Source organism: Mycteria americana, chromosome 3 (assembly GCF_035582795.1).
Source record: "Mycteria americana isolate JAX WOST 10 ecotype Jacksonville Zoo and Gardens chromosome 3, USCA_MyAme_1.0, whole genome shotgun sequence".
NCBI lineage: Eukaryota > Metazoa > Chordata > Aves > Ciconiiformes > Ciconiidae > Mycteria > Mycteria americana.
Window position 1 is genome coordinate 76016233 of NC_134367.1, and position 14878 is coordinate 76031110.

At 43.3% G+C, this 14878-nt stretch overlaps 1 protein-coding gene across 1 annotated transcript in view; it reads left to right on the forward strand.

Moving 5' to 3' along the window:
- Window positions 1–14878, forward strand: part of FNDC1 (fibronectin type III domain containing 1) — an 80029-nt gene that overhangs the window by 36200 nt on the left and 28951 nt on the right. The window contains exons 4-11 of the mRNA XM_075499073.1: window positions 304–418; window positions 1659–1846; window positions 2507–2614; window positions 5713–5901; window positions 6712–9084; window positions 10920–11041; window positions 12826–12937; window positions 13908–14288. Of these exons, the coding sequence (XP_075355188.1) occupies window positions 304–418; window positions 1659–1846; window positions 2507–2614; window positions 5713–5901; window positions 6712–9084; window positions 10920–11041; window positions 12826–12937; window positions 13908–14288 (3588 nt within the window). The remainder of the gene's footprint in view (window positions 1–303; window positions 419–1658; window positions 1847–2506; window positions 2615–5712; window positions 5902–6711; window positions 9085–10919; window positions 11042–12825; window positions 12938–13907; window positions 14289–14878) is intronic.

Below are 14878 nucleotides of genomic sequence, written 5' to 3' on the forward strand. Positions count from 1 at the left end.
CCAGAGACGATGAATGTCAGTATGTTAATAAGACATTTGCTGTAAGTAACAGTTTAGGGACTGATAGAATATTGAAGGACTGTAGAATATATTAGTACTCTGGTCTTGTAAGCAGACAACTAACAGAAGAAATGATGTTTCCATGGGGTACCATCAGTAATCAATGTACTTGGTTTTCCACGACTGCTGTATTTGTTACTCATCTGTGCTGTGTGTATTATAACATCAGTTGAAGACAGTTACTGGTTTTTTATGAGAACTCTGATGTTGTTATTGATACGCTATTTTGTTTTGCCATTTCAGAGGAGGAAGAGGTGGAGGTGGCACAAGACATAACTGTTCGAGTTATGTCCTCTCAGTCTGTGCTTGTTGCTTGGACAGACCCACTCTATGAAAAACAGAAGACTGCAGCAAATAGGTAGTTAGCCCTGTGTTTTCTTTTCTGAATGCGTACTGAAGGTGAACTGCTGCCAACGCACTACTGATTGCTTTTGCATTTATTTAATGCACGGTTGGTTATGAGAATAATTTAGCTTAGGGCATAGGAGTTTGCATATCCGTACCTATGACAACGGCTGGTAGGGGACGCTTCAGAGAAGCTGTTAGAAACCTGATGTGGGTGGATATGGGGTGATGTACCCTCCTTGCCTCCCTGCACCCTGGTCTCTAGTATTTAGAGGTCTGTGTAAGTGCTGGACTACAGGGGTTTAGATCTCTTCTGAAATGTTGTCAGCACCAGCTGGGGATATTTTGCTATTCAAATGCTGTTATATCACCATGGTCAGCAAATCCCCATGCGTGCATGGGGAAGGAAGGGCTGGGGGACAGGCCACAGCCCACAGAGGCAAGGTGTTGTGAGTTGGATTGTCAGAACAGACTACAGCTTCAAGAAAACCATACGGCAGGTGAAGGAAGCATCACTGCAATGGGAAAGGTGTCCATCAGCGAACCCTGCATCCACTGACCCTCCAGAAACCCCATGCAGCTGAGGCTGAGCAGGTCGGGGGCTCCCATAAGCAGGAGAGCTTGGCTCGCAGCAGCATGCCGCAGCAAGTGGAGACCAAAATAAACAGAGAAATGGGCTGGAAACTGCCAAAAATCTGAAAGCGCTGGATTGTGTTGCTCAGCCTGGGAACACTGAAGGACTGTGCAACCCGGCGCTGAAACACCCCGAGGGGCACAGCAGGAGAAGTGGTAATTTTAGATGTTCTCAGTTTCCTTGTGGAAGCAGTTATCTGGGCAGATATGTGGGAACCAAGCCACTGGCACTGCTCTGGGAGCATGGAGCTCCCAGCCATTCGGCCATGCTTGTGGCCATGGGGCAGCAAGATGGTGGCATGGAGCCCCTGGGATGCCTGGCTTGGTTTGGAAAGCCCTGCAGCTTCCCCCTGGGGCAGGGGTGTTTTGAGTAACAGGCTGGAAAGAGTGGTCCGTCCCTTGCGGTGAAAGCCATCAGACTCCATTAGAGGAGGGCACAAATGTTTGCTTAAAATATGCTGGCACTTGGTGGTGGTGGTACTTTGTTGTTTGCATTTTGGTAGGTTCCTCAGTAAGCCCCAGCAGGCTAACTGAGGGGAAAGCAGCCCCGTCCCTCTCTGGTTCTGCTAATGCTAGGTTTCGACATGTGAATTTTTATTTTCGTGTGTTTCTGACCCCAGGCAATACAGTGTTCGCTATCGGGAAAAGGGGGAATCAGCAAGGTGGGATTACAAGCAGGTGTCCAACCGGCGGGCACTGGTGGAGAATCTGGTGCCGGACACCATGTATGAGTTTGCTGTCCAAATCTCAGAGGGAGAAAAGGAAGGCAAATGGAGCGTGTCTGTTTATCAGCGGACCCCAGAGGCGGGTATGTATTCAAAAGGTCCTTGGGGTAACACAAGTCTTAGGGTTTGAGCTGTGAAATAGGGCTGGCTTGAGGGAAAGCCAGAATAAGTGGTTGCCTGGGGCAGCAGAGGGTTGGGAACATGGGAAAAGCCTCGGTGCCGCTGCCTGTGTCCCTGCAGCAGTGCCTTGGAGAGCACACCGGGGCTGCTCTTGTGGTGTGATGAGAACAGGGGGAGATGGTTTGGGTATTTCTGGGGGACGGGTCAGCACCTTGGACCCCTGCAGCTGGGTGTGCCCCTTCCTTTGGGAGGAGCAGCCTGGCTGCTGTCCCTCTCTGTGGGCAGCAAATTTAAATCCTGGCTCCACCAAGGAGAAGCTGCAGGGCCCCTGTGGTACAGGGAAGTGGTCCATAACAGCCGAATTGCCACGTCGTTCCAGCTAAGCCATAAGACCAGTCTCATGCAGACCGCCTGTTCCTAAAAGTATGGAATAAAATTTCACAACAGGAGTCTGATACAGAGATGTAATACAGGCACGCATGGACCTGAGCCATGTGTGCTCTTCACAGTTATCTTTGAAATGGCTGTATAGGAATTTCTGCTGTGAGAAGAAGGAGCAAAAGTTGTATGCTGTGTAGGTCAACTTTTCTTACTTGCCTCTTCTGCATACGGCTGTTTCACAGCTCCTGCCAGCGCACCTGAAAATTTGGATGTTTGGCCACTAAAGGGGAAACCAACCTCTGTAGCAGCATCCTGGGATGCTCTCCCAGAGACTGAAGGAAAAGTCAAAGGTAAGTCACCACTGTTGGTTTTTAACTCCCTCAAGGAGCTGGTCTTCTCGAAGCCTGTCGCTCCACAGCAAGCTGGAACCGCTGACTGTGCCAGGATTTTTTCACTTGTTAATGGCTTATGCCCGAGCAACATTTTCTTGTTTCCAGCCCAGCGTCTCCGTGCCGCCGCTGGGAAGCCATCATCACCATGTGCCTGGGATGTCACAGAGCTTCCGGGGGTGTCACGCATGCATGCTTACCTCTTCTTCCGTTAATAAGCAGGTCGAAACAGAGCTCAAGAAGGAAGTTTCCCAAAGGATTTCTAACAGTTAGGTGAAGAAGGAAAAGTTGCGTAGTTGCCAAGAAAGTGAGTGGGTTTATGTTGTGTTTTATTTCTAGTTTATCGTGGAAGGAAGGCCTCAGTTTAAGAAGCAAGCGCAAATAGTGATTTCAACAGATATCACGCATAAGCCTTGTGTGCTATAGCGTTATTGTACATGGTCATAAGCTAATTTGTCAGTGGCTATTTACTTGCACAAGATTTAAAAAAAAAATCTTTCTGGGATTTTTTTTTTTCTCTTTTCCCTCTGAAAATGAGCAGGCTGATTTTTTGGCCACCTCCCGTTCTCCAGTGGTTGATGGGATTGTGTTCTCAAGTTACACAAGTTTCTGGAGGTGCCTTATCAGCACTGTAGCATCTCAGGATTTAAAAAACTTTTAGCCTGGAGGGAAGTGTACTGTCTCTGCGTACAAGACCTACTTTATGTGTTCTTCAGGGCAGTGGTGGAATTCCTTCCTCTCTGAAGTCAGTAGGAGTCTTGCCAATTGCTTCAATGGAGGAGATGCAATTGTGTCCAAGAATTATTATTTCTTAAAGTAGGGTCATGCAGGGACGTTATCTGAAATTTCAAATCTGCTCCTAATTTTGAGCAGTCTGTAGTCCTTTGTCCATTTTTGTCTGCTGATCTTTAGATAATTCATCCAAGGCAATTATTTTAAAGATACCTGATATTCAAGGGCTGAATGCTTATACATGTCTAATATATCATTGTTTTTCTTGAGTATGAAGTATTAGAGGAGAGGTCTTATTTTTAAACTAAATAAATGACAAAAATGATATTTATACTGGCTAAATGAAATCACTGTATTAGCACTTCATAGTAATTTTGATAGCACATGGTAATCAGGAATTTTTGTCTTTTGGTCCTTTTGTTTTTCAGCCCTGTCCTTTTATATATTTATACCACATATTAAAGTAATGGAAAAAAATGCCTTCCAGTAGCCATTTAGAAGTTACATCAGTGCCTCTGCAATTAAAGCAACTCCTGTGTATCTTAAAGCAAAAAAAAAACCCAATCCAAAGCTTACCATGTCTTCTAATACATTGATTTTTTTTTCAGCTGAGCATTAAATGCATTTACATATAACATGTTGATGATTTTTTTCTTGTTTTGATGACCTATGCATGGCTTATTTCTTAACACAATGAATATGGGCTAGTTTTCAGAAAAAAATAAGTTTCCTATTTTTAAAGCTGTTATTATGTTCTAGAGTTTTCCCATCATGGCACTGTGACTCCTCAAGTAATATTGTGTTTCTTTGTGTCGAGAGAGAAAACTGGCAGCCCTTGGAATTTATTTTCAAAACCTTGATTTGGTCCAATACCTGTGCCTCTTACAGAGGACTGAAAAGAAAAGGAAGCCTGCACATGGCTGAGATCTTACCTGCACTCTTTGGGAGTGTAATGGGAAGACTCCTCTTCATGCCTACAATTATTCCTATGGGGCGAAATTTCTCTAGAATTATCTTTCCTAAATAAGAACCTCAATCATCCAGGCATGAATTTTACCTACTGGCCTGTAGATTACAGCTAAAACCCCTCTAAGCAAAGACTCAGCTGGAAACACTTATATTTGACTGCAGTAATATTGTTTCCAAGATTAAAGTAAGTGCTTTGGTGTTTTCATGGGGATGCCCCTCACACTCCAGCACTGCTGAGGAATGAGTATGTGGCCTTTGGAGCTGGTAGAGTTTCGCCACAGTGGACTGGCAGAGCTGCTTTTGTATGACTAGGGTCTTAAAGTACAGTGCAGTTATAGCTGTGTCAAGGCTCTGTTGGAAATGTAGGATAAGAAAGTAATTAATAGTAATGAATAATGTCATCTGATTTTAATACTGATGTCTTGAACGATAATTATGTGAATACACCATTTTGTTCTTCTTCCAAATAATTTCAGTGGGAAAGAAAATTTTTTAACATTCTTATTTGCTGTGGACATAGCTACAGTCAGCCACGCAGTTGTGTGTTTTCCACCATTGTGAGCAAGTTATGTTTTGGAAGAATATTCTCTGGATCATGTGTTGTTGATTGCAAATATCTTGGTAGCTAATCAGTAAGTTAAAAATTTCTCTTTCTCTTGGGAAGTCTAAAATCTGCTCGTGGTTTGTCAGCTGTAACAACATGGGTATTCTGATTGTAGTGATCCACATTACCTAACATTTGCACAGCCTTTCAGACTAGATTTCCACAAGTAGTAGGACAGTGTGTATTTTCCTGGCAATGTTCATACATATTTTCTGCCTCCAGTGCATTTTCTCTTTGTAGGTTTCCTCTGTTATTTCTGATTTAGGTCAGTTAATTTTTTCAGAGGACTCATATTTTTCCCTTTATTAGCTGGTGTCCAGAAGCAAAAAAGGTCTCCTGGTGCAGCACACCAAACCATGCAGTAGTTGGTGCTGTAACTTTCTCATGTCCCCCACACCTTCTCTGGAACTGCGCATGGCTGTCGTCCAGCTCCTCTTGGTGATGCTTCACTCTGATGGGCATTGTTGCTTATGTATTTTTACAAAGGTATAGCTAACGTATTCTGTCTCAGTCATTAGGTCATTGATGTGATTTGGTTTTGTCTGTTAAGATGAACAAGTGTTCAATTTACCTACATATATATGTATATCTCTCTCTCTCATGTCTTTATACTCCAGCTGTTGACTCGGCGTGCATTGCTAGTGTATTAATTTTAGTAATGCACGTTCTAATTCATCCTACCCATACAGTCTGTCCGCTGGAAACAGGACTGTTTTCAGTTTCCTCCTTCCAACCGTCTGCCAAATCATTTCAGAATACATTCTTTCATACGCCCCGGCTCTCAAGCCATTTGGAGCAAAGTCCATCACCTACTCTGGAGCTACAACATCAGCCATAATAGATGGTCTGCAGGCCGGGGAGCGCTATATTTTCAAAATTCGTGCAGCAAACAGGAGGGGACCAGGTCCTCAGTCTAAAGCCTTCAGCGTTGCCATCCCAGCAGGTGAGCACCAGCCCATGCACTGATTGCGTAGTCCGCCCATTCTTGCCTTGGTCCCAGTTACGTTAATTCTTACTGACTTAGCTTCCTCTGCACTCCATCTAACCCATGGGATTTTACTTCCTTAATACTGTTTCTGTTAGCTCTTTTCATCACTATCTTGTCCAAAGAGATGGTTGTAGATAAGTGTTTGTCACTCTGCAGCATATAAAAGGACATTTTATGGACATTTTAACATCTTAAAGAAATGCATACCATACTCTATTTCCTGCATGAAAACACTATGTGCTCTTATTATCCAAAGGCCAAAGAATGCAGTGCTTTGGGTCTTTGGTTGCATTATCCCTGACGACTCCCGCTCTCTTGAAAGTCACTTACAGTAGCTTACACAGACACTACTCCTTGCATTTGCTTCTTGCCAAAAAGATGCTGTTATGGGGACAGAAGATTTGCTGAGTTAACTAAAAATGTGGGCCACAGCCTCAGATGGGATAATGCAGCACCGTGCCATCAACATGACTAAGCTGTGCTGAAGATTTGATTCCACTGATAGGATGTTGCAGTCCCTAGTTTTAGATATTTGATTTTAATTGCTCTAAGTTTTACCCAAGCTACAATAATTCTACCTTCCTACAAACCAAAACTTACTCAGCCAGACTTCACAGGCTGGTTAATACAGAAATAATTATTGTCTCATATTCTCATAAGTTGTTTTGTTCTTGCTACCTGGCTGTTTTCTTCTCTTGGTCTTCTCTTCTCTTGGTTTTTTGTGCTTCTTCTATTGTTGTGAATAAACACTTTTTTTTCCCTCAGATGCTCATGAGGATTCAGTTGCTCAGCAACAAACAAATATTCAAGATAATTCAGATGCTAAAAAAACTGGGAATGCTGGCTCATCTCCTTCTCAAACTTCTTCTGTTTCTTCAAAAGTCCAGCCATCGCTTTCCTCTAAGCAGTCGTCTGTTCGTTCACCTGATGTTAGTGATAAAAAGAGTCTTCTTTCCGAATATAAGAATAAAATCTTGACTCGAGGGGTCCTAAGTAAATCTCAGTTACCTTCTAGAAAGACAGGAGAGCTGGAACCTGATCTTCAGTCCACTGAGGTGACAGATGATCACGATTCCTCCCAAGAAGCTCCAACAATGCCACCAGAAGCCCAGGATCAGAGGAGGAATATTAGACCCTTGTCCCCTAGTCGGCCAGTCCACCCTGTCCTTGCCTCAGGGAGGACCTCTGTTCGAGCCCACACATCAGAGGTGTCACGGCAGACAAGCACAGAGAAACGTGAGCCACCAGCACTGTTACCATCGTCAGCACAACGCTTTTCTGCCTCATCTGTTCCTAAATACACAGATAACGAAACAAAGCAACTGAGGCAAAGCAACACTAATGTGCCTTCTAAAACCTCTTCCCATCCTCTGCCTGCCAAAAATAATGATCTTGTTGGTAATGTGGAAGGAAAGCCAGACCCCATGCTGGTGAAAGTGTCTTCTAAAACTTCAGAGCCTAGTCACCTGGCTTTGCCATCAAATCGGCAGTCTGCTATCTCTCATGAGGTTGTCCCAAGCCATCCCAGTAGGTCTGGCTCTCTAGGTCATTCACATCAACCCTCTTCCAAATCAGCAGATTCCCATGCTCGTGATAGCCATAATGAGTTTGACAGTGAAGAAGCAAAGGACAGAGCAGGACAGCCCAGTTCTAGGTCACAGCAAACAAGGCTTCCCTCAGGCTCCAGTTCTCACACGTGGAAGGATTCGAAAGCAGCTGCAGTGGCAGTCTCGTCAAGGTCTGCTGTTTCTAGTCACACTTCACCTCACTCTCGCTCCTCCACCAGTGCCAAATCTGATGGAAAGGATGTTGATAAGAATTATAGGGAGGACTCAAAAGATGAAAACCCCTTATTTCCTTCTCTACCCTCTTCCAGGCAGTCTTCTTCAGCAATCTATTCCAAGAGAAGAAATCCTCAGGTCGATTCTGATTCTCATCTCAGGGAGACACACAGTGAAAAGTCACCCCGCTCTGACGCAGAAGAACAACAAGGTCGAGCGGCTGCTCCAGAAAAGCATTCTTTTTTGCAGTCTTCTCTTTCCAAACATAAGCCTGAAGAGCAGGACAGTCGAGAGGTAAAAGAAATGCTTGCTCTATCAAAACCAAGTGTATCTTTGCCTAAAAAGATGTCCCCTTCTCATCTTCCATTGGAGAAGACCTCCCACTCAGAGTCTCCGCAGAGGGCACAAACCAGTCCTTCCTTACTGCATTCAAGGGGCCGGCGCCTCCCGTCTCACATCTCATCCCAGAGTAACAAAGAATTGCAGGAAGGTGATGATGAGGACGTAACAGAAGGCAGTGACAGAGCAAGCAGCCACTCTGTGTTTCCTAAAGAGGTGTCCTCTTCTAGGGGATTACCTGCATCTTTCTCTCAGGGAAGCTCAAGTTCATCTCTATCAAAGCAACAGCAGCCAGGTTCTCAGGTGCCTTCCTACAAACCAAAACTTACTCAGCCAGACTCCAGTTCTGCCAGTGATACAGCAAAAGACAACCGGTATAATCCAAGGCTGTCATCTACTTCTTCGAGACAAGCTCGTCCTTCATTACCTACTCACTCAAGGGTGGCTACAAGAACAGTGTCCCAAACAGAGAAAAAATATGGCCTGTTGCCCTCAAAAATGCCCAAAGCTGAACTTCCTCAAAAAGTTCCTTCCTCCTCTTCATCTAAATCTCATCAGTCAGTTTCTAATGAAGAGGATGATTATTACAGTGAATATGATCAGAAAGAAGTGGAAGAGAAACCCACATCTTTGGCAGCAAAATGGTCCTCTTCTGTTTCTAGAGGTAACAAAAACACATACGATGACACTACTAGCAATAAAAGGAAATCTATGAACACTCTTCTACCTCACAAAGTAAGCTCTGAAGAGGAAGAGAAGGAAAAAACTCCAACATTAAAAATATCTCCTCCCGAATCACCAGGAAGCTCTGCCATAGCATCACGGATTACTCAGTCCTCTAGCAAGCATACCCTGTCTAAACCAAGCTTTGTCTGGCCACGTTCTTCTGTATCTACCACCACACACACTGTTTCTCCAACAGTTTCTTCTTCCACTTTGTCCCCTCGCCAGCGACTATTGAACTCCAGGCTACGGAGCCCTTCCCAACGGCAATTTGGTAGACCTCCTTATAGACAAGGTATCTTGTCTTTGTTGTAGTAATCATCTCACTGAATTGTGTTTTTTCCTAAGATCAGCAGTTAGATGAAAAGTCCTCGATCAGAATGCAGGTTCAGTTATTTAGTATAATGTATTACTTTTTATTTTGGTGGTTCTCAGGAAGCCCAGTTCTTGAGGACATTGCCTAATGGGTGTAATGTGGTGCATCAGACCTTTGGTCCTGTGGTCTGATCTGTGCAGGATCCCATGATCCACAGAGGAGATGACAGAGTTAGTTACTAAATTGGAAAAAGGGCTATTTTCCTCATTGAGCAATGACTTCAGTGAATGCTTACTGAAAGCACATTTGTACTCATGACACATTTGTACACATGACAACCTCTCAGGTATATTGCTCTACATCATGTGGATTACTAAAAGGCTTTTGTAGGTTATGTGGTGCTATCTTGCCCATACCTAGGCGGTAAGGTGTTTCCTCGTGCTGTCCTGGCATTCTGTGTTTTCTTTAATTAATTTTTAAGCCATTTTCCTCTTTTTTCTAAGTGACAGCTCAGGGTTGCACATTCCTGTTGAGGACTGCTCACATCACAGTCAGGCCCTCTAATACCTTTATGGCTGTGATTTACCCCAAATGTTAGAGGTTTGCTTTCTGGCAGAATATCTGCTGACGCTGGGTAGTGGAATAGAGGGTCCACTACACGTCAAGGTGTGTCACCTATTGATTCCCCATGTCACCTATGGAGAATCCCAGACAGTCTCAGTGACTTTGCTAGGTAGAAATATTTTTTCTCCCTCCAATGCATGGACATCCAAAATAGTATTGAGTGGCCTGAGTGTTTTAGTAAATACCTTCTGTGCTATATGTAAATAACAATGTTTTGTTCAATGTGGCCTCATTGTTATACAGTGAGGACCATGCAGCGGGGCTATTGTATTTGCTATGCTTTAGTCAGTGTTGTGTAGAGGTCCACCAGCTTGCAGAACTTTAAGATGGGAATGGACCTTAAATAATGCCATGGAGGGTGAGATGCATGGCATGAAAGAATAACAGATTTCTCCATGGAGGTTGTATACCAGCTTACTGCTAGCCATGCAATAGCTGAGGAGTGTTCAGTTTATTTTTATATATATATATATATATATATATATATATATATATATATGCAGTTAATATATGTATATATTTTCATATATATGTTTCTGGAGGCAAGTCTCTGAGCTAGGATGTGAAAATTGCTGCCCTTTCTGAGCTGGGGGGGGGGGCTGCAGCTCAGTGCCGCTGCTTCTCCACTTCTAAGCTGAGTGTGCCTCTGTGTAGCAGTGTTTTTTCAGCTAGAGAAGGAGAGTCCTTCCTTTTACAGGTTAAAAAAAAAAATAATGAGGTAATTCCCATCCCCTCTCCTTTCAGTTCGTCACTACAGCTTTGTATAAGGATAGGATTGAACAAGTGGTTGTGTTCAATAATGATTTCTTCCCTCACCCCACTCCTCAAATGTTTACAAAGATCACAAACATTTTAATGGCTGTAGTGCCATCTAGAAATGTTGCCCTGCTTTCTTAAAAAACCAAGAGGGAATAAAGAGATCAAATAAACATGGTAGAAACAAACCATGAGTGTTTAACCTCTTCAGAAGAAAGCATTTCAGATGCTTGTGTCAGCTGCCGGAATCTGACAGTGTCACAACAGTTGGCCCAAGCAGAAATGAAATGCCTGGTTTGCCAAGTATGGTGAGGGCTCTTTCTGCTCTCATTTATGTCCAGATTGGTCAGAAAATGCATTTCTTTGCATTTTAAAATGTGGTTTGTAGGTTGCACAGCTTTCTTCAGAATAGTGTGTTTTCTTCTCTGTTTCAGGTTACAATGGCAGACCTAATCTTACAACAAAAAATGGAAATGGAAATGGAAAAGTAATACCTGGTAATAATGGAAAAGCAAGTGGACAGAGAGTAATCAATGGCCCTCAAGGAACAAAGTGGGTAGGGTAACCTTCTCACCAAATTCAAGATGCTTTGGCCTTTTACTGTACTTACATTTTCATTAAGAAAGGAGAACAGTGCCCTCAGTCAATGAAGCTGTAAAGTAAAGTTATTCTTAGTGATCTAGTTTCCACTGTTCCATTGAAATCTAATGACAAATTCTGCATTTCATTATTTGAACATTTTAAATGTCTGATTTAAAGCCTGATTGCTTGAATTTTCAACTATATCATTACTCTCATAAATTTAGTGAAACATTTTTTCCTCAAAGTCAGTGGGACTTATACTCTCCAGTGGCTCAGGGCTTGTCAGCTGTGCAGTGTGAGTGGGGACTGCCTGGGATAGCTACTCTGAAAGACATGTTCAGCAATGCTTCTCCCAGGCTTATGCTCCAGGGAGAAGCTCATGAGCAAAAGTTTCGAAATGTGAAGTTACTCCGTAAGTGTCACAATGCTTTAAATGCACATACATAGGTACCTTTAAGCATTTTGCTATTCGTACAGACATGTTTCCAGTGATATTTTCAGAAAAGCTCAGATGCCATTGATAGGAAAGCCCCAGTAGGTGCTTACATGCCGAGACCTTGTCTTTTAAAATCCTTTCCGGTAAGTTTATAACCAACCAATGCAGGGAAGGAACTGGTGTTTCCTGCGTGTTTGCCCAAATGCTGAGCTGGAGGAGACTGTGACCAGCCTCCCTAGTGTCAGTAGAACAGTTCACACATGGCATGACACATAAAGACATTTATTTTATGGCCACTTCAATCTTACTGTTTGCATTAGAGGAACGTAAAAAGGTGCATCAGGTATGTCGCATACAAGGGAGGCATTCTGAAAAGCATGCCCAAAGCCCTTTAAATAGACACCAGAAAGTGGGCTAGAAAGGTCCTTGGGAGGCCATGGGGCGTCTCTCTCTACCCCACAAGAGGAGGGCATTGCTGCAAGCAGGACGAACACCTTGTAGAGCAAGAGGATCTATGTCAACATCTGGGGCCTGGAGGGCTTCAGAGACTGATCTCATGATCTGCTGTCCCTCCTGCTACAGTCTTTTCCCCAGCACCAAATGTAAGTCTGTCTTGCCAACCTGGAACTGCTGCTCACGTCCTCTTCCCAGTTTCCTCCCAGCACTTAACACCTTTTGCATTTTTGTGTTTTGTGGCTCAGTGTCTGTTACCTCAGGTTAAAACAGCATACAGTTCAGCTATTTTGGGTTGAAATAGCAATGAGGACTGGATTTTAACTGCAGTTACCTCTTGAATTCAATCCAAGCTCTCAGACAGATTTGTTTTATGAGACAGAGGCTTTTCTTGGGTCTCCTACCCCAATTAAAATCTTAGCTACTTTGTTTTCACTGCTGTTTGAATCTAAATTAACTAGTTTAATTGTTCCTTTTTTTTTTTGATTAGTAGACATACTTTTAAATACTGTCTTCAAAAGGACTTGGGGTCATACTCAAATCAGTATTACAGGAATCCACCTTAGGAGTCATGCAGCCCAAGAAAATCAAGGGAGTTTCTCCTTTGCACATGAGAGCTACAGTAGGCGATATGAATATGGTTGTTGTGCAACTCTGGAGCCCACCTCCTGGGGATTTGCTTTCGTCAGCAGTGGCTTTTCAGTTTACAATTACTATACAATTAGTGACTCATTTTTAAAAGTCTGTAGGTGTTGTTATTCCTGAACATCACACTTAGCATCTGAATTTCCCCAGGATTTCTGTTGCTGTGAAATTTCATTTCACCTCCTCTTGTGTTAGCTAAACTTGAGTCCATCTATTGCTTTTAGATTGTAGATCTTGACCGAGGGCTAGTGTTAAACGTTGAAGGAAAATACCTCCAAGATTCCCAAGGCAACCCTCTCCGAGTGAAATTAGGAGGGGATGGACGTACAATTGTTGGTAAGTGACAGCTTCCTTCTTACAGAAAAGAATCTGCAGTTTTTGTGCACCTGGTACAAGTCTTTGAGGTGTTGAATGCTTCAGGCATCCCCAGGTCCCATGCAAGCCATTTAGGGTTGCTTGTACCTCAGGTCTCCGTCAGGCAGTCAGCACATTGGAGGACGTGGGGAGGCTTTGGGGCATCCTGTGGGTCTCCGGAGTACGAGGCAGCAAGAATCACCGAAGTCCATCTCACTTGTATCAGCATTAGAAAGGACTGCAGAACTGAGCCAGAATAAGGACTGATGCTTGTTTATGTCTTTGTGTACATAGAAATAATTATCCCCCACCACTAGCACTGTACCAGCCATATGCGTGTGATTATTTTATTTTTTCTTCTAAAACTGACCACAAATAGTAAAAAACCCTGTGTGTGATCTGTGAAAACACTGCTGTTTGCATATCAGTCCACCTGTATGGATCTCTTGAATGCAAAGTCAGTGCCTGCTGTTAAACTGGTTACCATGAATATTTGCAGTACAGAATTTGGCACAAAAGTTTATCTGCAGTGTTAGCATCTCAATAGCTCATCCCAGTTTTTCCTTGCACATGTTTGACATTAGGGAGCAGAATATGGATTCATCATGCCTTTCATCAACAGTTACAAGACTGACTTAGGTTAAATGCAGGCACTGTCTGCACATTGTGATTCTGAAGTGAAACCTCCCTGCAGTCTTCCCAAGAAGTGTTTGTCAAACAGCTGATAAATGTGAACACCACTGTGGTTTATCTGAGGTTCTTCTGAACCATTTTCCAGCTTCCTTAGCCGTGGCTCTTTCCTAGATAACAACCACCTTCTCTGTCAGCTTAGTTACAGGAGGCTGTAATCACACTCTCAGTGCTCTTGTGGTATCCACTGTTGATAAATACCATGCTATAAACCTGAAATCGATTAATGGTAAGATTTTTTGGTTTTGTTCTTCTCTCCTAGATGAAAAGGGTGCCCCAATGGTGAGTCCTGATGGATTACCTTTGTTTGGACATGGCAGATTTAGTAAACCTGTAGCAAGTGCACAAGATAAACCAATAATAAGCCTTGGAGGGAAACCTCTGATTGGTCTTGAAATGATTAAGAAAACAACCACTCCCTCAACTACTACTACAACAATACCCCCAACAACTACCACAACAACTACTACCACCACTACAACAACTGTTGCTACGACTACCACCACTACTCCTGAACAAACTACCACTGAACCACCCACTGAGAAACCACCCCCAACCTGTCCTCCAGGCACCTATGGACAGTATGATGACGAGGGCAACTTGCTGTTGGGGTTCGATGGCCTGCCAGAGTGCAATGCAGAAGGTAACTTCCTTTTGTGTTGTTTGAACTTCTTTGGTTGTGCTGTTTGTACAGCGCAGTTACACAAATGCAAAGCAGGAAAGAATCTGCCTCTGAAGATTTTGGTCCATGTGATAAGGTAGGAGCTGAGATTAGAGCAGCTGAAGAACGGTTTGGGTGTTAAATGGCTTTTCATTGGAAAATGTCAGCTTTCCCCAAAGCTTAAGTTTTTTGTGAAAGTATGTTGATTTCAGCAAAATTCTTACCTTGTGTTGGATCCAGTCTTGTCACATATATTCATGCACGTGAGCACAAGTATAAGGCAGTAGTTTTCTGGTCAAAGCACTCACATATAAGGAAGTCCTCACTCCAGGCCAGGGAAGGACCTGAAGGCACTATACATTTTGTCTATTTTGTGTTCATTTCTCACCATAAATTCTGAAAAGTCTCTCTTTTGAACCATGGTGGAACCAGCTTTTGCAAAATGAGATTCTTGTTCTCTTGCCAGTCCTCAGAGATGGAAACTGACTAGCAGGAATGTAGCATAGCATGGATGAAGCTGGGGAAAGACAACCCTTGCTCTGCACAGATAAGGCAGAGAGTTGTACACTAAT